Genomic DNA, 24,306 nt, shown 5'->3' on the forward strand with positions numbered 1-24,306 from the left:
GGGGCTCCATCTCATGACGCTGGTATCATGACATGAGCTGAAATCAAGAGTCTGATGCTCAACTGACTGAGCCACCCAGGCACCTCATAGGGATGATTTTTTTTATGTGTGTATGTGTGTGTGTGTGTTTTGAGAGCAAGCATGAGCGGGGGAGGGCAAAAGGGGGGGTGGGGGACAGAGGATCTGAAGCTGGGTCTGTGCTGATAGCAGCAAGCCCAATGTGGGGCTCAAACCCACAAAGATCATGACCTGAGCCAAAGTCAGATGTTCAACCGACTGAGCTACTCAGGCACCCCTGAATAAATGTTATTCTTACTTAAGACATATCTGGCATCTTTTACTTAAACATGCTTATTTTAAAATATCCATTATGTTTAACATTTTTTCATTTTTAATTTTTTTTAAAGTTTATTTATTTTGAGATAGAAAGAGTGCACAAGTAAGGGAGGGGTAGAGAGAGAGGGAGAGAGAAAGAATCCCTAGCAGGCTCTTCATTGTCAGCACAGAGCCCAATGTGGGACTCAAACCCACGAACCATGAGACCATGATCCAAGCAGAAACCAAGGGTCAGACGCTCAACTGATTGAGCCACCCAGGTGTTCCCACCATGTTTAATATTTTTTAAACAAAGGATCCATTGCTTAATGGCTAATCTTCTTTGTTTTTATGAAACACTTATTTCTTTTTTTTGGTAGTATGTTTGTCATGCATTGTATAGGTCATAGAAAATATTTTCCAGGTTTTAGGGACTGAAGCCAAAAAAAATATATAGTCTTGAATATGTACAACCTTGAGATGGTGCTCAACATATTAAGTGCTATTGAGTAATTTAAAGTAACAGTATCATAATCTTATGTTTTAACCAGAAGACTGAGAACTGATTAAAAGAAAAAAATCCAGTTGCTGGGGGAACATGAGCATAATTTATAGTCATACAGATCAATAAGACTTCAAAAGGATAATAAATTTCCAAGTCTCAGATTGAAATTAATGGTTTAAAAGCACAAAGATAGTCCAGGCTATTGGTGACTGTATAAAATAACATCACATTTTGGAGGGGGGGTACTATATAGGATGGACAATTTTGTATCTGTATGATAACCTTAAAAAGAACAATATAATTAGATTTATTTTGGACACACTCATTAGTTTTTAGTCTTATAATAATTGTAATTACATGGAACTTTTAGGAGATAAAGCTTTATGTTAGTTAGAGTTTTGAACTCTTACGGTATTTTACAAAGCCATAACCATATTTTATTACAAGATTCTGCTCCCGGGGGAACTGAGAATAATGACTGTGTATAAGAGAGCAGAATAGAGACTCACCATGTTGTCCAGCTGTATCCAGTGAACCTCATTGCTGGAGCTGATACGAGACTGTTGTGTCTGTAGTGTGTATGGGAATGAGCTAACCTGGAGCACCAGCAGGTTGAAAGCTTCCAGAACTTCTCTGCAGTTAATGACTCTATCAGCCAATCCATGACTAGGTTCACCATGTGACAAAGAGCCCGAAATGACACTGTAGAAATATTGAAAGTCACATTAATAATTTAACAGATTAGATTCAGAAATAGTCATCAAAATGGAGATAATGTTTTAGTTTTTATTTTTCTAGTTCTTTTTAACTGGGAGAAGGAGTAGAGGCAACCAACATTTAATTTGAAAGAGAAATAATTACACTCCACTTACCACTGGCCAAGTTCTACATCTAGGCCAAGGATATCTAAATCTGTAGCTGAGATGGATCACTTTGGTCTGAAAGCTCATCTAAATGAGTTTCTCCATCAAAACATGATGCTTATAAGTGTGCAATAATCGGTACCCCAGAGAGGCAAGGGATCCCCTCTATGTTAATGCTACTATTCTTCCTCCCTTGAGGATGTTAGACTATGAGGAGGTTACAAAGTGTCCTCCTACCCCTCAGTATGAACAAAATTTTTACATCTAAATCATTTTAAATTATGTTCAATTTGAATGTACCAGGCTGTTATGCAGCCTCAAAACCACATATTTTTTTTTGTCAAAGAAATAATCTCAGTGCCCTGGGGAATTAAATATAGAGAGATCCAATACACATCCTCACAGCTATTACTCCAAACTTTCAAACATGAGGTATATCAGGTCACTGAGTTATTTCTGCTCAAAGAACACTAGGAACAACTGAAGAGAATCTGGGCAAAGTCCTTCCTTCTTTCCTTCCTTCCTTCCTTCTCTCCTCTCTCCCTCCCCCTCTCCTTCCTTCCTTCCTTCCTTCCTTCCTTCCTTCCTTCCTTCCCTCTCTCCTTCCTTCCTTTCTTCCTTCTCTCTCTCTCCCTCCCTCCTTCTTTCTTTCCTTCCTTCTCTCCTTCCCTCCCTCCCTCTCTCTGCTTCTTTCTTCCCTCTTTTTTCTTTCTTTCTTTCTTTCTTTCTTTCTTTCTTTCTTTCTTTCTTTCTTTCTTTCTTTCTTTCTTTCTTTTCTTCTAAAACTAACATCTTATTTATACCTACATATGGCTCTAGAGTTCAGATTGTGGAGTGCCAAATACATTCTGGCTTTTGAACAAGTGCTTTTGCAATTCCGATATTTCTACAACATACTACAAATCTTTCATATTCTCAACCTCAGTGTGTTCTGAAGAAAGGAAAATCTATAAACACTTGATGATGCTTGAAATTGGCTTTTAAACCCATAGGATCAAAGACATCCCTTAACAGATAATTACTGTAATTTGGTCAGGGGGCCAAACTGGCACCATCATGCCCCATTTACTCTTCTTTCACTGTAAGCCCACCTAAGAAATAGGATATTCTCGGGGCGCCTGGGTGGCTCAGTCGGTTAAGCGTCCGACTTCGGCTCAGGTCATGATCTCGCGGTCCGTGAGTTCAAGCCCCGCATCAGACTCTGTGCTGACAGCTCAGAGCCTGGAGCCTGTTTCAGATTCTGTGTCTCCCTCTCTCTCTGACCCTCCCCCATTCATGCTCTGTCTCTCTCTGTCTCAAAAATAAGTAAACGTTAAAAAAGAATTAAAAAAAAAAAGAAATAGGATATTCTCTGTTTAAACTGGTAAATTGGGGAATGTTTCAGATATGCTCAGATTTCTAAATTATTTTTTTAAGCTTATTTATTTATTTATTTATTTATTTATTTATTTATTTTTTTAGTAGTCTCTACACCCAACGTGGGGCTCAAACTCACAACCCTAAGATCAAGAGTCATATGCTCCTCTGACTGAGCCAGCCAGGCACCCTATTCTGAAATCTTTAAGTGGCATCTTTACTGCTTAAAGTTATGTGGATAGAGAGAAAGGCATGGAAGAGGAGAAACAAAGAGAAGAGGAAGGAGGAAAAAAAATGGTAAAGAACTGGGGAGGAGGAAGGACAGGGAAAGGAAAGCATATGGCTCTTGGAGCTCATTATCCTCACTCTCCCTGCTGCTGCCCTTTCTCTGAGGCCGCTGAGTTCCACAATGCCCTGAAGACAGCTTTTTAACAGGGATTTTAAAAATGTTTATTTACTTTTGAGAGAGACAGAGAGAGAGAGAGAGAGAGAGAGAGAGAGAGAGAACAAGTGGGGGAGGGGCACAGAGAATCCAAAGTGGGCTCTGAGCTGTCAGCATAGAGCCTGATGTGGGGCTTGAACTCACAAACAGTGAGATCATGACCTGAGCTGAAGTCAGTTGCTCAATTGACTGAGCTACCCAGGTGCCCCTTAATGGGGATTTATAAATTCACTCATAGTATAGTTAAAATGAAGTCAACACTAAATTGGTAGGGAAAGTTGAAAGAGCAGGGAAAGAGTAGGAATAAGTTACCAATAAGAAGATGCCAAGTGTTAGGGTCTCTGGACTTTTCAGGAATTTTTGACAAAACCATTGCTGTGCTAGAAGAAACACTATATTTGCTCACTCTGAAGCAATCACCTCGTTAGTTCCACATGGGAGTTGTCATGAACTAGCACAAACAGTGTGTACGGGTTCTGTTTTACCCTTCTCATAAAAACTTCAAACTTGGTTTGAATCTCATTGTCTAGACGAACAACATATTTCTCTGCTCTTTGATAAGCTGTCCCATTTTCCTCCAGACCCAAGTCTACAAGGACACCTGCCAAGAAGAAAAAAAGAGTTTACCTTTTCACATACATATAAATAAATGAGATAAACTAAAGTTCAATGTCACCTGATATACTGGGTAGTGGCTGTACATAGAAATTTACAGAGCAGATATTTTTTCATTTTGCATACTCCCCACCACAATTTTGATGAGGAAATATCAGATTCTCTCTTCTTTAGAACACCTTAGCCCACTCCTACATGTCACACAAAGGACAACATGCAATGATCTGATACATTAAGTAGAAGCAGTCGAATGTATGAGGCGTCTAATTAAATCCTACTTATAGTGAAGTGCTGCTGCTAATAGCTACTATAGGTCACTTAGAGCTACAGCTCTTAGCCAAATTAATATATTCGCATAACCTTCTTTATCCCAAATTTAGCAACAAAACATAATATTAAAAAAGGATAATAACATAAGATGTCCAAATATACCACAACTACACTGTGGGCTCTTTTAGGTAGTATTTTACTCATTTTATATAGTGACAGTTTTGCACAGTATCTGAGTATGGGCAGTCTTCCATGAATGTTGGATTACATAACAAATTTATAAAATGAACTGCATTACCCAAAATTACTATATTCTCAAAATGTTAGAAATAGAAACTTCAGTACTGTATCATTCTATCTGTCTATAATATAATTACTTCCACATTCAAACATCTAAATAGTTTGAGGCACATGAAGGTGTTATTGGGATAATCAATTAAAACAACCAATCCTCTTTGAAAATGAAAATGAAAATGAAAATTATGTGAGGTGAAGGATGTGTTAACTAACCTGACTGTGATACACATTTCACAATATATACAGGTATCAAATTATCAAGGTGTGCACTGTATACCTTAAACTTACACAATGTTATATGGCAATTATTTCTCAATAAATCTGGGAGAAAGCCCCCCAAACCAAAGGCAACCCCCACCTCCAGACACTTAGCTGCATGGTGGGAGGGCTTAAGCCCCCTGAGATGAGAGAGCCTTGTGACCCAAGCCCATGGTCGGTCCTCCAACAAGGAGAAGGAACCAGAAGACTGATTTAGGGGTTAGATAAGCCACAGGGCCCTTGAGGACCAGCCTGGGCTCCAAGAGCTAGAGAATATATATTTAGCATCCAATATCAGCCATACCCACCAGCCACAACTATGTGAAAAAAAAAATCAAAATTAAAAAGAAGAAACAAGTTAAATTAAAAGACTTTTATAAATTATGAGGACTTACTTTTGTTTATCTAGCTTTTCTTTTCAGATAGAATCAGCTCAATTAACAATTACATACAATTAGCATCTAGATGCTGTAATAGTAATAGCTCTAAATGGTATAAAAGAAAATAGGAAAAATGTTTTACCATATGAAAAATTCATCACACAAGATGAGGTGAGCAGAAAGTTCATTTTGTTTTTAAACATTTTTCATGAGAAGTCTTTACCCAGACATTGATTTCAATTTCCACCCACATGAAGCCAAATGTTATTGTGACTATATCCAAAAGCAATCAGTCAAATATTTAATGTGGTGAGTATTCTGATTTTTTTTGAAAGTGGATTGCTTGCAAAATTCATTCAACATTCCATAGTGATTTATTGAGAATCCACTATGTATCAGGAACTATATCAGGTATTGTGCTAAGTGTAGGGATACACAGAAGAACAAGACAAAGATCTTAACCTTATGGAGTTTATGATGGAGAGGACAGATAATTTTGACAGGTGTCATGATGGGAGACAAGTACCATGGGATGGAGGAGGTGAGCAGAAAAATAGAGAGAAAACCTACTTAATTTCTGGGGGGTTTCTGTTATCTTATCTGTATAATAGGGAGAGGAGTGACAGTTGAAAATTAGTCTGCATTTCCTAAGTTTATCCCTAGGAAATAAGCAGTGCAAGTTAATAGTAACTCAATATGAAAAGGTCATAAATAATTCATAAAGAATAAAAATATTCCTTATGGATAATTAAGAATTGACTATACTTCAAAACAAATGAATAAAGACCTTTTTGACAGGTCAATTTCATACATGCCCTAATGTAAAGACAAAGTTCCATGAATCTAAGAGATTCTCTTAGATATAACACATGTATTAGTTCATAACTATACAACCATCTGGCTCTGCAGTGGTGAATCTTGGTGGGGAGCAGGCACATCAGAGGTACTTGAGTTTTTAATTTCTAACTGGGCATTTTTAGTAAGGAATCCTTACCTTTAAAGTTTGTTTTAGACTTGCTTTTATTTTTAAGTTTTGTTTCTTTCCTGGTTATGAAAGTGATAGATAGTCATCTTGGAAAAACTGGAAAGTATAGAGATATATTAAAAAGAAAAATTTATCCATAATTCTTTAACTCAAAATAAGCTGTGAACATTTCTTTGCATTCCTTCCTGTGTTTTTTCCTATGCATACTGTGCTACCTAGAATTTTGTGATTGTATATTCTGATATTTTTCACTTGTAACTATAAAATAAGAAACAAAACTATCATTATTTACTAATAATATGTCTGTGTAGAAAACACAAAATAATCCACAGATAAATAAATTAATAAGAATTTGATTAAAGTGATGGAGTCAGAATCACTTCATAAAAATTAGTTGCATTTCTATACACTAGCTGCAAACAGTTAAGAAATATATATATTTTTAAAAACATTTACAATAACATAAAAAATATTAAGTATCTAGAAATAGGTCTTATAAAAGGTATATAAGATCTTTATGAAGAAAGTGATAAAACTATTAATGACATTAAAGAAGACCTAAATAGAGCTATATCATAAAATATAGTTACAAATAAATTCTCAAATTTATCTAGAGATACAAAGTAATTCCAATAAAAATTCTAACAGTTTTTTTCACCTTGAAAAATTATTTTAAAAATGTATATGGCAGAATCAAGACAGTCCTAAAGTAGAAAAGGTGGGAGAGATTTCGCTTCCCAGAGACTAAGAATTATAAAGCTGTATTAATAAGACAAAGTGGTTTTGGCACAGGGATAGACCCCAGAAAGAGACCCCCATACATATGGAAACTTGCTTCATAATAAAACTTGCATTGCAGATCAGTGGTAAAAGCATGGGATCTTTAATAATTGGTGAAGAACCAAGAAATTATATTGAATATTACCTTACCTAATATGCAAAAAAAAAAAAAAAAGGTCAAGTGGATTAAAAACTTAAATGTAAAAGACAAAATTCTAAAACTTAAAAAAAATTTTTTTTAATGTTTATTTTAGAGAGAGACAGAATGTGAGAGGTGGAGAGGCAGAGAGAGGAGACACAGAATCTGAAGCAGGCTCCAGGCTCTGAGCTGTCAGCACAGAGCCTGATGGGGGGGATCAAACTCACAACTGCGAGATCGTGACCTGAGCTGAAGTCAGACGCTTAACTGACTGAGCCACCCAGGCGCCCCTGAACTCTGAAACTTTTAAATGACAACATAGAGAAAACTGTATGAACTCATAGAGGACTTCTTAAGCACAAACCCCAGAGGATAGACAAATTAAACTTAAGAACTTCTCTTCATCAAAAACATTACAAATAAAACGACAAGACTCCTAAATCCGTAACAAGTATTACTAATGAAGAATTTGTATTCAGAATACATACATTACTCCTACATACCCAAGAGAAAATGAGCAAAAATATTTAATAAATACTTCCTAAAAGAAAAAATCCAGAGGCTATTCAAAATATGAAAAGATATTCAACTTCATTAGTGATAAGAAAAATACAAATTAAAACCATAATGAAATGGAATAATATCAAATTAGTTAAAAATTTTAAAACAATATAAGTGTAAGAAAGAAGTTGATGGAAGAAAATCACATGTATCTCCTCCTTTCTGCAAAAGAAATGCAGAGGATAGACTAGAAACTAAAGAGATTGATTTCTTATAGGTAAGTGGAAAAGAGGCAGAAAGGAGAATGGGAACAGCGTAGGTATCAGGAGGGACAGACGCTTCTCTGAATATACCATTTTGTATAGTTTTGGCTCTTAGAACCATAGCAATAAACAAAATCAACCAAGGATAAGGGCAGGGGGTGCAGAGATAGGCAAAATGGAACCCAAACAGTTACAAATGAAACCTAACATAACTACACTGAAGGGGATGAGGATGAAAAGAACAAACATAAGTAAAGCAAATCAGTGTTTTGGCTGGATACTACAATACTAAAGACTCAAAAACTTTAGTTAGCAAATCTGTTTCTCACAGGAGTGTGGGTTAGCAATTGTATAACTGCTAGAAAAAAAATCAAAGAAGTGAATATATTGTAAATAATGAGAACTAGGTTTACCCCATCAGAGAAAGAAGTTACAAATAAAGAAAGAGGAAAGACTAAAATGAACCCTGTGGTGTCCATATTTCAGTACAAACATATTTTAAAATATAGATATATAGGTTGACACAGAAATAAAGAAGTGTGTGTGTGTGTGTGTGTGTGTGTGTGTGCACGCGCACATAGGTTAATAAACATACATTTCCTACCTCTGTCTGCTGAGTAAGTCCAGGGACAATGACACCCCAGTAACAATAAGCACACTTAGCCTGGATTTTGCTTTCTAAATAGCATTCTTCAATAACAGGAATCAGAGAGTTCCTCGGAGAAGAGTTTAACTTAAGGTTTGGGGCAAGGAAATTAAAAATAACTTTGGAAGATCTGTGGTTCCAAAAAATAAGTATACAAAAAGGGATCATAACATATTAAATGAACACTAGCGATGAAGCCACATTAATTATAACAAAAAGACACTCTGATGGGGAATGTTGATAATGGGAGATGCCTTGCATATGTGGGGGCTAGGAGTATGGGAAATCTCTGTACCTTCCCTTCAATTTGGCTGTGAACCTAAACCTGTTTAAAAACATAGTCTTTAAAAAAAGACAAAAAAACCAAAAAAAAAAAAAAAAAAAAGACACAAGCGCCTAGCCAACAGGGTTCCCAGTGACCAAAGCTAGAAAACTTGGGACCAAAATAAATAATGATAGTGTTGGAAATGACCCATAGAATAAAATAAATGTTCACAAATCCTTGCTGCTTTAAATAAAATTTGAGGAAGAGCTCCTTACAAAAGGACTCAATAAATAAATGTAGGAAAAATGGTAGAAATGCAAAATCATCATTATGCAAATACCACAATAAGCTGCATGTAGAATCCACTGATGGATGCTAAAATTCATAATTGAAGGTATATTAGCAAAATGCCAGAGTATTCTCCCAATATTTTTTTATCAACCACCAAGAGCTACACGGTAATTTTATAGTGGAGAAACCTGGCAGACACCACCTTAATTAAGTGACCAAGGTTAACATCACCTATTGGACATATCGACATCAAGTTCTCCCCAATATCATGCCCTGAGAAGGACATAATACTATTTTTGTGGTCTTTTTGACAAATACACATATCCTCAATCTAATTGTGAGAGAACATCAGACATTCCCAGATTGGAAGATTTTATACAAAACAACTGGATAGTATTTGCCAAAAGTGTTAAGGTCATGCAAAACAATGAAAGAGTAAAGAAGTGTCCATTTGCAGGAGACTAAGAGGACACAATAATTGCATGCAACGTGGGATCCTGGATTAGATCCTGAAGGAGAAAAATGACATTAAGGGAAAACTGATGAGGTCTTTAGTTAAGAATATTGTTCCAGGATTGATTTTCTCTTCTGATAACTGTACTGTACTTATATAAGTTGTCAACTTTAAGTGAAGGTGGTGAAGGGTATATGTGAACTCCCTACTATTTTTAAGCAAATTTACTAAGATATAGTTCATATACAATTCACTCATTTATGATGTACATTTCAATAGATTTTGTATATTCGCAGACTTGTACAACAATCACTACAATCAATTTTAGAACATTTTCATGACTGCCAAATGAAAGCTCGTACCCTTTAACTATCACCCCTCAATTCCCCCTTGAGCCCCCCAGCCCTTTGGCAATCACCAACCTATTTTCGCAATAGATTTGCTTATTCTGAACATTTAATACTAATGGAATCATAACAATATATGATCTTGTGTGACTGTCCTCTTTCATTTGGAGTAATGTTTTCAAGTTTAATCCATGCAGCATGCATCAATACTTTATTTCTTTTTATTACTGAATAATATCCCATTGTATGGATTATCACATTTTACATTTCCATTCACCATGGACATAATGGACATTTGGACTCTTTCCACTTTTGGGCTATTGTCAATAATACTGCTATAAACTTCTGTGTATAGGTTTATATGTGGACATATGTTTTCACTTCTCTCTCATTTCATATCTAGGAGTGGAATTGCTGTATTACATGGTTATTCTTTGTTTAACTAATTGAAGAAAGGCTAGACTGTTTTCTAAAGTGGCTATGCCAACCTATAACCAGCAAAGAAATTAAATAAGTAATCAAAAATCTTCCAACAAACAAGAGTCCTGGGCCAGATGGCTTCCCAGAGGATTCTACCAGACATTTAAAGAAGAGTTAATACCTATTCTTCTCAAACTATTCCAAAAAATAGAAACAGAAGGAAAACTTCCAAACTCATTCTATGAAGCCAGTATTACCTTGATTCCAAAACCAAAGACCCCACTAAAAAGAATTACAGGCCAATATCTTTCACGAACATGGATGCAAAAATTCTCAATAAGGTATCAGCAAATCAAAATCAACAGTACATTAAAAGAATTATTCATCACGATCAAGTAGGATTTATTTTTGGTTACAAGGATGGTTCAATATTCACAAATCAATCAATGTGGTATACCGCATGAATAAAAGGAAGGATAATAACCATATGATCCTGTCAATAGATGCAGAAAAAGCATTTGACAAAATACAGCATCCATTCTTAATAAAAACCCTCGACAAAGTAGGGATAGATGGAACATACCTCAACATCATAAAGGCCATATATGAAAGACCCACAGCTAGTATCATCCTCAATGGGGAAAAACTGAGAGCCTTTCTCCCCCAAGGTCAGGAAGAAGACAAGAATGTCCACTCTCACCATTACTACTTAACATAGTATTGGAAGGCTTAGCCTCAGCATTCAGGCAACAAAAAGAAATAAAGGGCATACAGATCAGCAAGGAAGAAGTCAAACTTGTTTGCAGACAACGTGATACTGTATGTAGAAAACCTAAAAGAATCCACCAAAAAACTGATAGAACTAATATATGAATTCAGCAAAGTCACAGGATATAAAATCAATGCAAAAATCAGTTGCATTTCTATACACCAATAACAAAGCAGCAGAAAAATAAATCAAGGAATCTACCCCATTTGCAATTGCACCAAAAAAAAATATGGCATCGAGGAATAAACCTAACCAAAGAGGTAAAAGGTCTATATGCTGAAAACTATAGAACACTTATGAAAGTAATTGAAGAAGCCACAAAGAAATGGAAAACATTCCATGCCAAGGACTGGAAGAAGAACCATTGTTAAAATGTCTTATGCAATCCCTATCAAAATACGACCAGCATTTTTCACAAAGGTAGAAAAAACAATCCTAAAATTGTATGGAATTTTCCATGGAACCAAAAAAGACCCCTAATAGCCAAAGCAATCCTGAAAAAGAAAAATAAAACTGGAGGCATCATGATTCCAGCTTTCAAGCTATATTACAAAGCTGTAGTCATCAAGATAGTATGGCACTGCCACAAAAACAGACACATAGATCAATGGAACAAAATAGAAAACCCAGAAATGGACCCACAACTATAGGGTCAACTAATCTTTGACAAAGCAGGAAAAAATATACAATGGAAAAAAGACAGTCTCTTCAGCAAATGGTGTTAGGAAAACTGTACAGTGACATGCAGAAGAATGAAACCGGGCAACTTTCTTACACCATACACAAAAATAAATTCAAAATGGATTAAAGACCTAAATGTGAAACAGGAAGCCACCAAAATCCTAGAGGAGAACACAAGCAGAAACTTCTGTGACCTTGGCTAGAGCAACATGTTACTAGACATGTTGCCAAAGGCAGCAGAAACAAAAGCAAATATGAACTACCAGGACTTTATCAAGATAAAATCTTCTGCACAGTGAAAGAAATAATCAATGAAACTAAATGGTAGCCTATGGAATGGAAGAAGATATGTGCACATGATATATCTGATAAAGGGTTAATATCTTAAATCTATAAAGAACTTAGCAAACTCAACACCCCCAAAAAACAAATAACCCAGTTAAGAAATGGGCAGAAGACATGAATAGACACTTTTCCAAAGAAGACATCTAGATGGCTAACAGACACATGAAAAGATGCTCAACATTATTCATCATCTGGGAAATACAAATCAAAACCATGATGAGATACCACCTCACTTCTATCAGAATGGCTAAAATTAACAACACAAGAAAACAATAGGTGGTGGTGAGGACACAGAGAAAGGGGAACCCTCTGGCACTGCTGGTTGGAATGCAAACTGCAGCCACTCTGGAGGACAGTATAGAAGTTCCTCAAAAAACTAAAAACTACCCTACAAGCCAGCAATTGCACTATTCGATATTCACCCAAAGGATACAAAAATACAGAATCGATGAGGTGCATGCACCTCAGTGTTTATAGCAGTATTATCAACAATAGGCAAACTATGGAGAGAGCCCAAACGTCCATCAACTGATGAATGAATAAAGAAGATGTGGTTTATATATACAATGCAATACTACTTGGTAATGAGAAAGAATGAAATCCGGCCATTTGTAGCAATGTGGATGGAACTGGAGGGTATTATGCTAAGTGAAATAAGTCAGGCACAGAAAGACAGATACCATATGTTTTCACTTAAATGTGGATCTTGAGAAACTTAACAGAAGACCGTGGGGGAGGGGAAGGAGAAAAAAATGTTACAGAGAGGGAGGGAGGCAAACCATAAGAGACTCTTAAGGACTGAGAACAAACTGAGGATTGGGGAGTGGGGGAGAAGGGAAAGTGGGTGATGGGCATGGAGGAGAGCACTTGTTGGGATGAGCACTGGGTGTTGTATGGAAACCAATTTGACAATAAATTATATTTTTTACAAAATTGAACTACCGTATGACCCAGCAATTGCCCTATTAGGTATTTACCCAAAGAATACAAAAATACTAATTCAAAGGGATACATGCACCCCATTGTTTATACAGCATTACCTACAATAGAAGAAAATTATAAATGCAGCTGAAGTGCCCATTGATTGATGAATGGATAAAGCTGTGGCATATACACACAATGGAATATCACTCAGCTATAAAAAGAATGAAGTCTTGCCATTTGCAACAACATGGATAGACCTAGAGAGTATTACACTAAGTGAAATAAGTCAGTCAGAGAAAGACAAATACCATATCATTTCACTCATATGTGGAATTTAAGAAACAAAACAAATGAGCAAAGGGGAAGAAAAAGATGCAGAGAGACAACCAAGAAACAGACTCTTAACTGTAGACAACAAACTGATGGTTACCAGAGAGAGGCAGGTGGGGAGGGATGGGTTAAATAGGTGATGGGGATCTTTAGGACTGCACCTGTCATGATACGCACCGGGTGATATACGAAAGTGTTGAATCGCTATATTGTACACATGTAACTAGTATTACACTGCATTAACTAGAATTTGAATAAAAACTTAAAAAAATAAAAAAATTTCTCCCATTCTGAGGGTTTCCTTTTCACTTTGTTGATGGTGTCCTTTGAAACACAAATGTTTAAATTTTGATTGTGTTCAGTTTATTTTTTTTATTGTTTGTGGTTTCAGAGTCATATATAAGAAATTATTGCTTAATTCAAAATCATGGTTTTCATCCATGTTTTCTTCTAAGAATTTTTATACTTTTAGCTCTTATATTTAAGTCTTTGATACATTTTGAGTTACTTTTTGTGAGGTAGGGGTCCAAATTTATTCTTTTGCATATGGATATCCAGTTGCCCCACACCATTTGTTGAAAAGATTCTTTATTGAATAGTCTTGGCATCCTGGCCAAAATTCAGTTGACCACAAATAGGAGGGTTTACTTCTGGACTCTCAATTCTATCGCATTGATTTATAGGTCTATCCCTATGCCAGTGCCACAGAGTGTTGATTACTTGAGCTTTGTATTGTATGAATTTTAGGGCCAGCTTGTTCATTTCTGCAAAGAAGCCATCTGGGCTTTTGATAGGGAATGCACTGAATCTGTAGATCCATTAAGGTACATTGCTATCTTAAAAATATTAATGCCTTCTAATTCATGACCATAGGATGCTGTTCTTTTTATTTAGGTCTTTATTTTCACTCAACAATGATTTCTAAGTTTTATACTTCTTTTGTCGAATATATTCCTAAGTGTTTTATTCTTTTTGATGCTGTTATAAATGGAATTGTTTTCTTAATTTCATTTTTGTATTACTTGTACAATTTTTGTGATTTTTCTGTAGATCTAAAATTATTTTAAAATTAAAAAAATTAAAACAAGCATGACCATATCAAATATTTGCAACTGAAACACATACATTATTGGTGGGAGTGTAAATATAACCACTTAGGAAAAAAATTTAGCTTTATTTGGTAAAGTTTATATACATAACCTAGGCCACAACAATTCTACTCTCAGAGACACTCCTTTATTTGTGTACCAGCACTGTTTGAAAAAGTAAAAAAAAAACTAGAAACAACTCAAATTTATATCAGTAGTAAAATGAGTTTTTAAAACGTGTGATATATTCATGTAATAGAATACTACAAAGCAGTAAAATGAATGAATTAGTTATACATAACAACAGGATCAATCTCAGGGACATAATGTTGAATGTAAAAAGTAAATTACAGACAAATGCATAGAGTTCCATTTACAAAAAGGTCTAAATGATGTGAAATTTAACAATATATTGTTTAGGAGTTATATTGTTTATGTATATTAATTTAATTAATATATTATTTAGGAGTTAGCAAAACTATAAATAAAACTAGAGAATAATGAATAGAAATTCAGAATAATAGTTACCTTTGAAAGAAGAGAAACATTAACATTAGGGAGGGAAACAAGAGTCTTCAGTGTTCCTTATTTTAAATTTTTTTTTTTTAACGTTTATTTATTTTTGAGACAGAGAGAGACAAAGCATGAACGGGGGAGGGTCAGAGAAAGAGGGAGACACAGAATCTGAAACAGGCTCCAGGCTCTGAGCGGTCAGCACAGAGCCCGACGCAGGGCTTGAACTCATGGACCGCGAGATCATGACCTGAGCCGAAGTCGGCCACTTAACCGACTGAGCCACCCAGGCGCCCCCGGTGTTCCTTATTTTAATGGGTACATAAATTTTTACTATCTTGTGATTTTTAATACCTTTTATAAATTTTATAAATTTGATTTACTCAATATTTAAAATTTCTTAAAATGGAAGAATGCAAATAACTATCCGTCTTTTAGAAACCATTTGAAAACATTAATAACTATACTAAATTCTATCTGATAGATATATCATCAATGAAACACAACTATTTTCTCTTCATTTTCTATTTTGAATATTATAGAAGAGTTTAAAGACTAGTGCAATACCCTTAAATTAGATTCACCAGTTGTTAATATTTTGCTGCATTTGCTTTTTCTCTTTATTGCCTTTTACTGTTATTATTCGTGTTACTGCTGAATAATTTGGTAGTAACATATCATAATATTCACCCCTAAACACTTCATTAGGCAGTTCATAAAAGCAAAGGCAGTCTCCTACCTAACTTTATTACCTCCTAGGAATTAACCTAACACTGGTATAATATTCTCTAATACCTAGCCTACATTTGAGTTTCACTAATTGTCCCAGGGCTGTGTTTTTTCTTTTTCTTTTTAGATCTCAGATCCAATCAAGAATTAAGCATTGCACTTGGTTTCTATGTTTCTTTATTCTTCATAATTAAAAAAGCCCCTGCCTTTTTTTCTCATTGGTCTTCTCATTGATATTTTTTTAATGCAGGCTAATTGTTTTGTAGAATGCCATATAATCTGAATTTGTCTGGGAGTGTCCTTGTGATTAGATTCAGTTTAAACATTTTTAACAATGATACCTCGTAGGTGACATTGCTCATAATGTCTATCTGTCCCAGAACTGGAGAGGGCAAAGTTTGATCACTTGGTTATGGTAGTACCTATTGCCAAACTTTTCCATTGTAAAGATACACTTCCTTTGTGTAATTTTTTTTTTAATTTTTTTTTTTAACTTTTTATTTTTGAGACAGAGAGAGACAGAGCATGAACGGGGGAGGGGCAGAGAGAGAGGGAGACACAGAATTGGAAGCAGGCTCCAGGCTCTGAGCCATCAGCCCAGAGCCCGACGCGGGGCTCGAACCCACGGACCGTGAGATCGTGACCTGAGCTGAAGTCGGCCGCTTAACCGACTGAGCCACCCAGGCGCCCCACCTTTGTGTAATTTTTAATATGTGGGATGACACTTTGTGACTGTGGGAATATTTGTTCCCAAAGGACATTTTACTTAATGTTTTTAGTATCCATTGATATTTGTTATAATCAATAATTACATTGGTAGTGCAAAACAGAGATGTTCTAATTCTATATATTTTCCTTACCTTCATTACCTGGTACTCTTTTGTAAAGGAGGGCTTGCCCCCAACCCCTCACATCTCCTGACCCTTTAATTTTTTTTTTAGTATTACTATGGGTTCATGGATTTAAAAAAATTCCATAGATTACAATCCATTAGCATCATTCCTTTTGATACTCAAAATTACTAAATTTGGATAGTAAATGCCCCTTCAAGTAGGCTGTTATGTTCTTTTGAAATGTCCTCATCAATCTTTGAGGACTTTAGCACTTTCTGATATGACAAGATTCCAGACTTCTCCCACCTCAGAGTTGAGACATTAGGATGGTATTTATAAGCCAAGATCCAGAGACTACGTGTACATACAGATACTGAGATTTCACTGTTTTTAAGACCTTTCAGTGCACAGTTAGGAAATATTTTTAATTTTCTTCAAATTGTAAGTTCGTACTTATATCCAATTTAAATCTAAAAGGAACCTTTCCCCATTCCATATTTGAGACTCCCTTCTCTCATGGGAGAAGCCTGGTGTTCAACAACATTAAAATATTTACTAATTTGCTCTACCCTGTGATATACACAAAATATTTTAAAATTATCAACACCACTCTCAACAACATACTGATTAAAATTCAAAATTTATTTGTAATTCCTTTTGCCCTTAGGATATATCATATTAAGGGTAAACACTAAACTGGGGCTCCTGGGTGGCTCAGTCAGTTAAGCGACCGACTTTAGCTCAGGGCATGATCTCGCAGTTCGAGCCCCACATCTGGCTCTGTGCTGATAACTTGGAGCCTGGAACCTGCTTCAGATTCTGTGTCTCCCTCTCTCTCTGCCCCTCTCCCACTCCCACTCTGTCTCTCTCTCTCTCAAAAATAAAATAAACATTAAAAAAAAAAAGTATACACTAAGGAAACTGTGTTAAAAATACTTGAATTCATTCTTTTTGGTGTGTGGCTATATTATTTAAAAATATTTTTTTAATGTTTATTTATTTTTGGGAGAGAGACAGAGACAGAGCATGAGCAGGGGAGGGGCAGAGAGAGAGGGAGACACAGAATCTGAGGCAGGCTCCAGGCTCTGAGCTGTCAGCACAGAGGCTGAAGTGGGGCTTGAACTTATGAACTGCAAGATCATGACCTGAGTGGTCAGACACCTAACTGACTGAACCACCCAGGCGCCCCTAATTTGATATGCAGTTAGTTTCATTTACTTTTGTTTGCATTCAATATTAAGTTTTTTCCCATTTTAATTAAAAAAAAAGTAAGTTTATTTATTTTGAAAGAGTGTGTGTGCATATGAATGGGGGAGGGGCAGAGAGAGAGGGAGAGAGAGAGAATCACAAGCAGGCTCCATGCTGTCAGCACAGAGCCAGATGTGGGGCTCCATCCTACAACCCTGGGATCATGACCTGAGCCGAAATCAAGAGTCAGACACTCAACTGACTGAGCCACCTAAGTACTTCAAAAGTTAAAACTCTATGAAAAGTTATACTCATCTCATCCCTATCTCTTCTACCTGATATAGATCAATGTTTTCATTAGCTTCTGGTTTAGCCTTCATGTTTTGTTTCATTTTTCAAAAATATGCACAGAAGTGTGAATCTGAAGATGGTCAGAACTGCTATGAAATGGCTGGTCTGAGAAAGGTCACTTTCTGTCTTGATAATTTCTTTATCACAGTTATATAGGATTAAATAAAAGTTTATACTCTAACAAATTATAAGCAAATCTGGCACATTTTTTCAAATCCACAATAAAAATGAACATCAGCCAGGCCCACCTGGGGTACTGAAGGTGGCCCTGAGAGATTCAGGGTCATGTCTGCTTAAATAATAAGCCTTACTCTTAGCATGAATGAAAATTTAGAAGGCATCAGTAACTCTTCTTATTTTATGAATTTTGCAACTCACTGAGTTATAGAACAGAGCCAGTGGTGATTGGAAATCACTGTGTTCCCTAAAGGTGATTAATCTGAAGTTGGGGGGCACCACAGGTGGTGCATCAGTCACAAACATCTTCCATGCAGATAACCAAGTTGAAAGGTCCCTGGAAAGGAAACTTCTTGGCTCGCCAAGGACTTCAAGCAGCTTGATTGTAGCCATTTGTTCCCCCTTCTCGTTACTGAAGGCTATAGCAGCCAAATGTGTTTAAGGAAAACCTGAGCACTGGCCTGTATTCCCTTCTCTGGGATTAAAGAGAAACAACATCATGTCTTCTGAGGCCATTACTCTAAAACCTTTAAAGAGGAAGCAGCAATTTTTCTACCATCTGAGAATAAAAGGGGGAGGGGAATAAAACCAAGAATCTATGTACCAAGTCCATGATACTTTATGAGCACCAATGTCAAAGGCCTTTCCACAAAGATGGAAAAACTAATGAGTGGCCAGCACCCATCACTAGAAGGAGCTGATCAGCCTGAATAGCACATCAGACTGATAATGGTCAGGGAAATCTAAAATGTGCAGGTATCATTAAAGATGAGCCAGTACTCAAAACAATGTCCTACTACACTGCCTGTTGGTCTGGAGAGAACAATGCATCTGGTTTGTACATTCTTATCCCTTGACGTTTTTAAATGTTTTTTTTAAATGTTTATTTATTTATTTTGAGAGACAGAAAGAAAGCATGCATGCATGTGCACAAGCAGGGGAGGGGCAGAGAGAGTGAGGAAGAAAGACAATTTTTGCGCTGACAGTGCAGAACCTGATGTGGGGCTCGATCTCACAAACCTTTAGATCATGACCTGAGCTAAAATCAAGAGTTGGATACTTAATCAACTGAGCCACCCAGCCAAATCTTGATGGTTTTTAACAAAGAAGTTTATTTCTAAATTTTTTATTTCTAATTTTTAGTTCTTGCTCTTCTCATCAGGAAGATACGCCAAACAAAAATACAACTACTCTCAGTTTTAGCTGTTTATCTTTTCTGTGGATGGAATCAATTTCTCCAAAGTTTTGGTATGCAAAAATATTCTACTGCTTAAGAGAAAATGAAAATCAAGAAAATGTTAAATCATTAGAGCATGCTGAGTTTTTAAGTGTTATGATAACAATGGGCATTCCTTCACCCTGGCAATCTCTTTCCAGCAGATAAATAATCTTGAATTGAAACAGCTGGTTAAAATCCCTGCTGATTGTTTCCAGGGCTCACTGCATTGGGTCCCTTTGTCTTTTGGTGGCCCAGCTGGCTCCCTTCTGTTCTCCTCTGGGACACGATTCTTTAATCTGTGTTTGGTGAAACTTGTCTGTGTGAGTCTTTACTACTGTGCAGTTTGAATGCAGCATTAGAACTGTACAAGAACAGCATTCTGAACACACAGATACAACTTCAGAGTCCTGAATGACAGGCAGACACACCTAATACACATACATTTAAGGCTTCTACTTGTAGCCAAAGTAGATTTCTGAAATATGGGTTTAATGACCAAATAAGATTTTGCCAAGAGGACTGCCAAATCTCAAATATTGCTTCTATGTCTTCCTTTTAGAACAGATTTCAAGTTACAGTTCAATTCCACAAAATGTTACAAAAAATTCAGTTCAACAAATATTAAGTGTCTGCTGTGCCATCCATAAACAGAGATGTTCCCTGAATATTTTACTTTCTAGTTGTGGAGAAAAAACACTAATAAACACACAGCCATGACACAGTATTGAGTGCCACGGCTGGAGCACCACAGGGTGCAGATGAGCACTGAGTGCATGAGCTGTGGAAGAAAAGCTGGGTAAGAATGTGTCCTGAAAGCCAAAGGAACTGCAGTGTTTAAAGGAAGAAGTGGAGGTCAACTGTGCTGGCCTGAAAAGGTCATTGGTAACATTGGTGAGTCCTAAAAGGGTGAGGGTGGGAAGTGGAGGCAAGTTTTTAGGGCATTGAGGAGTGAGTGGGGAGATGAGGAAATGAGATGACAATGGACAACTCTTTTTTTTTTTTAATTTTTTAATGTTTATTTACTTTTGAGAGAGAGAGAGAGAGAGAGCATGAGTGGGAGAAGGCATAGAGAGAGGGAGAGAGAGAATCTCAAGAAGGCTCCACGCTGTCATGTAGGGTTTGAATCCATGAACTGTGAAATCATGACTTGAGCCAAAATCAAGAGTTGGAGGCTCAACCTACTGAGCCACCCAGGTGTCTCTGATTTTAAAAATTCTTTGTGTGTGTGTGTGTGTGTGTGTGTGTGTGTGTGTGTGTGTCATTCTTTTTTTTTTTATTATATGAAATTTATTGTCAAATTAGTTTCCATACAACACCCAGTGCTCATCCCAAAAGATGCCCTCTTCAATGCCCGTCACCTACCCTCCCCTCCCTCCCACCCCAATCAATTGTTTATTTATTTTTGAGAGACAGAGAGAGAGACAGAGCATGGGCAGGGAAGGAAGAGAGAGAGGAAGACACAGAATCCGAAGCAGGTTCCAGGCTTTGAGCTGTCAGAACAGAGCCCAATGTGGGGCTCGAACTCACAAACTGTGAGATCATGACCTAAGCCGAAGTCAGACACTCTACCAAGTGAGCCACCCAGGCGCCCCAATGGATGACTCTCTTAACAACTTGGGCAGCTAACTAGAGGAGGGTGAGCTGGAGGGTTAGGTGGGATTAACAGAGGCTCATTTTGTCTTTGAGAGAGTGGGGGCAGGTTTAAATGGATGAAATGAACCCTAGGAAAGAAAGAAGTTGAAGGTGGCAATAAGTGAAGAGGTAATCAATTGTGTGAAGTCCATGAGAATGAGGAGGGATGCATCTAAAATCAGGCTTAAGTAGAGCTCTTTCACTGATAGGAGGTAAGGGGAAAAGATAGGTGTGTATGCAGTTAGGTTTCTAGATCTGGAAGCAGGAAGTTCTAATTTTTATTATTTTTTTTAACATTTATTTTTAAGAGACAGAGAGAGATAGAGCATAAGCAGAGTGCGTCAGAGAGCAAGGGAGACAGATCCTAAGTAGGCTCCAGGCTCTGAGCTATCAGCACAGAGCTCAATGAGGGGCTTAAACTCATGAACTGTGAGATCATGACCTGAACCGAAGTTGGCCACCCAGGCACCCCTGGAAGCAGGAAGTTTTTATCCAAAGTTTTCTTCTTTTGGGGTTGGGGAAGGGAGAAGTACATGGCATGGTCATATGCTAAGAGAGAAGGGTGAAGACATAAGGGTTGGTGAAACAGAATCTATAATAGTCAGCCCTGTGAAGAATGGGAGAGAGATCCAACTAGAGAACCAAAGTATATGATGATATCAGTTGGAAGTGTTGACTTTTTTCCCCCTATAGTATCTAACATTGTGAATATGTAGGAAGAAATTTTGTGGACTGACACTGGGGATATTGGAATGCTGATTCCAGGATCCAGCAGGAACTGGGATGTGACTTGGGAACAGGCAGTTGAAGAGGACTGGGAATGAAGAGCTTAAGGTACAGAGAAGCTAGGATACTGGATGTATAGACAGTACCTCCAGATGATGGTGGGTTGGGAGGTGGAGCCTGTGAGCCAGGTGCCAACATCTTTTATAAACCAGGGTTGGGCACTGGGCAGCTAACTACTTGGTTGGAAATTGGTTTTAAGAATGTTAGCTTTAGGGGTGCCTAGGTGGCTCAGTCAGTTAAGCATCTGACTTCAGTTCAGGTCATGATCTCATGGCCTGTGGGTTTGAGCCCCACATGGGGCTCTGTGCTGACAGCTCAGAGCCTGGAGCCTGCTTCAGATTCTGTGTCTCCCCCTCTCTCTGCCCCTCTCCAACTTGAGCCTCTTTCTCTCTCTGTCAAAAATAAATAAAACATTAAAAAATTTTTGAAAAAAAAGAATGTTAACTTTAAGGGGGTACCTGGGTGGCTCAGTCAGTTAAGCGTCTGACCTCACCATTTGTGAATTTGAGTCCCACGTCAGGCTCTATGCTGTCAGCAGAGCTTCAGATCCTTTGTCCTTCTCTCTCTGCTCCTCCTCTCTCTGCCCTCTCTCTCTCTCCCTCTCAAAAAAACCAAACCAAAACAAACAAACAAAAAAAAAAAACCTTAAAAAAAATAACGTTAACTTTAGGTACTTGATTCCCTGCTGCCTGTCACTGCCCAATAAATAGTTTTTTAAAATTTTAGGTGACTGACAAGGTGGTATGAAGTTGATGAGACCAAGAATACCTATTTAGAAAGCAAAAATGCCTTCCACTATCTCTTCACTCCCCTTCCTAATCTCTACCCTTTCCTTAAGATCTCTTTGCCTCCATATGGACAGAATAAGCTACTTTACATATCAGAGACAGAAAGGTTTCTCTGTTTCTTTCATAATCAGGCATGTGTTGAGGCGTCAAATTTGTATCAATTCCCTGAGCATGATAAAACTTCCTTGCCTGGAAGCTGCCAGATCTGCTCTCATTCACTGAGACCACCACAGACACCATTTTAAAAGCAGGGAGGAACAAAATATTTACGGTCACTAATATTTCCTGTTGTCATCCCAATCACCTTGAATTGAAAGTGGCTTGCATTTTGATCACACTGATACCCTAGTATTCCAAGTTATAGAATTTGGGGTCTCCTTAGAATTAAAAGAATTATGCTCCCACATCAAAAAGTTTTTAAATGACATTACAACAGAAGTATTTCCTATAGTCTAAAAATTCCTTATGCTGCTTCTCCATTGATCATTCCAGCAGTTACAATCCATTTTGGTCAAACTTAAAAATGTTTAACCCCTTTAATTTCTTTTTTTTACCTTCCAATTCTTTCCATGTTTTCTTTCTTTTTCTTTTTTCCTATCTGCCTCCCTTCCATAATTAGAATGTGAGTTGAGGTATCACATGCTTTGCTTTAGAGCTGAGTCTGCAACGATGTGATGGTTTCTATTTTCACCTTTTTCTTTCACCCACACAAGGACTGCCAAGGATGTGGCCTTTCTGCATGCCCTGGCTGCTTCTCCCTGCCCGATGTTTTTCCTGGCCGACTAGCTGCTGAAATGCTTCCTTTAGGGAAAGGCAAATAGAACCAGAAAACAGAGCACTTGGACACTGTTTTCCCCTCTGTCTATCCCTCCCCTCTCTCCCTCCAGCCCTTCATTCAAACATTAGTTGGGAAGCTACTTGCACCTGGCTGGAGAGAGGCACAAGTGAGGCACAGGCCTGCAGAAATGAAAAAGCAGTTCTTGTCCCCAAGGCACTGCCCTCTGTGACCTTAGGCAAATGAAGCTCTTCTTGACTCATATGGTGAAACATGAGGAAACTGAACAAGATGATTTCTTGAGAATCCTTTCTGTTTTCATAGCTCTGATGTTTGAGTTGTTTTAGTGGATAATAGTTGTTTTAGTAGTGCTTACTACTCTGCTGTGGACAATTTCTCTTTATACCTTAACTGTGCTTGCTCTCATACAATCAGTTGTTATATGTTCCAAGAATATGAAGGTATTTAAATAGTAAAGTACATAAATGCTGGTGCCATCATGATATGGAATACTACATATTCATTAACAATGATGTTTACAAAAGCTTTTAATGATACAGAAAAATGTGCATACTAAAATGTAAGGTGAAAAAACAGACAGAGGTAGAGAAGAAAGCCTGAAACACTAGGTATTAATTCATTTGTTAACACCCAGATTGTAATACTAGTTATCCTTGAATAGTGGGATTATAAATGTTTAAAATTTCCTACTTTGATTCTTTTTTTTTTTTTTTTAATTTTTTTTTTCAACGTTTATTTATTTTTGGGACAGAGAGAGACAGAGCA

General features: G+C 37.1%; 1 protein-coding gene across 3 annotated transcripts in view; it reads right to left on the reverse strand.

Annotated features, from left to right (window-relative positions):
• The window catches only part of GREB1L (GREB1 like retinoic acid receptor coactivator), a 175,982-nt gene that overhangs the window by 47,980 nt on the left and 103,696 nt on the right, over positions 1–24,306 (reverse strand). For all 3 annotated transcript variants that reach the window (XM_030336350.1, XM_030336349.1, XM_030336351.1), the window contains exons 17-18: positions 3,902–4,082; positions 1,330–1,522 (exon numbers count right to left, since the gene is read on the reverse strand). In XM_030336350.1, coding sequence (XP_030192210.1) covers positions 1,330–1,522; positions 3,902–4,082 — 374 coding nt within the window. The remainder of the gene's footprint in view (positions 1–1,329; positions 1,523–3,901; positions 4,083–24,306) is intronic.

This window comes from Lynx canadensis, chromosome D3 (genome assembly GCF_007474595.2).
Source record: "Lynx canadensis isolate LIC74 chromosome D3, mLynCan4.pri.v2, whole genome shotgun sequence".
In the NCBI taxonomy this organism is placed as follows: Eukaryota; Metazoa; Chordata; class Mammalia; order Carnivora; family Felidae; genus Lynx; species Lynx canadensis.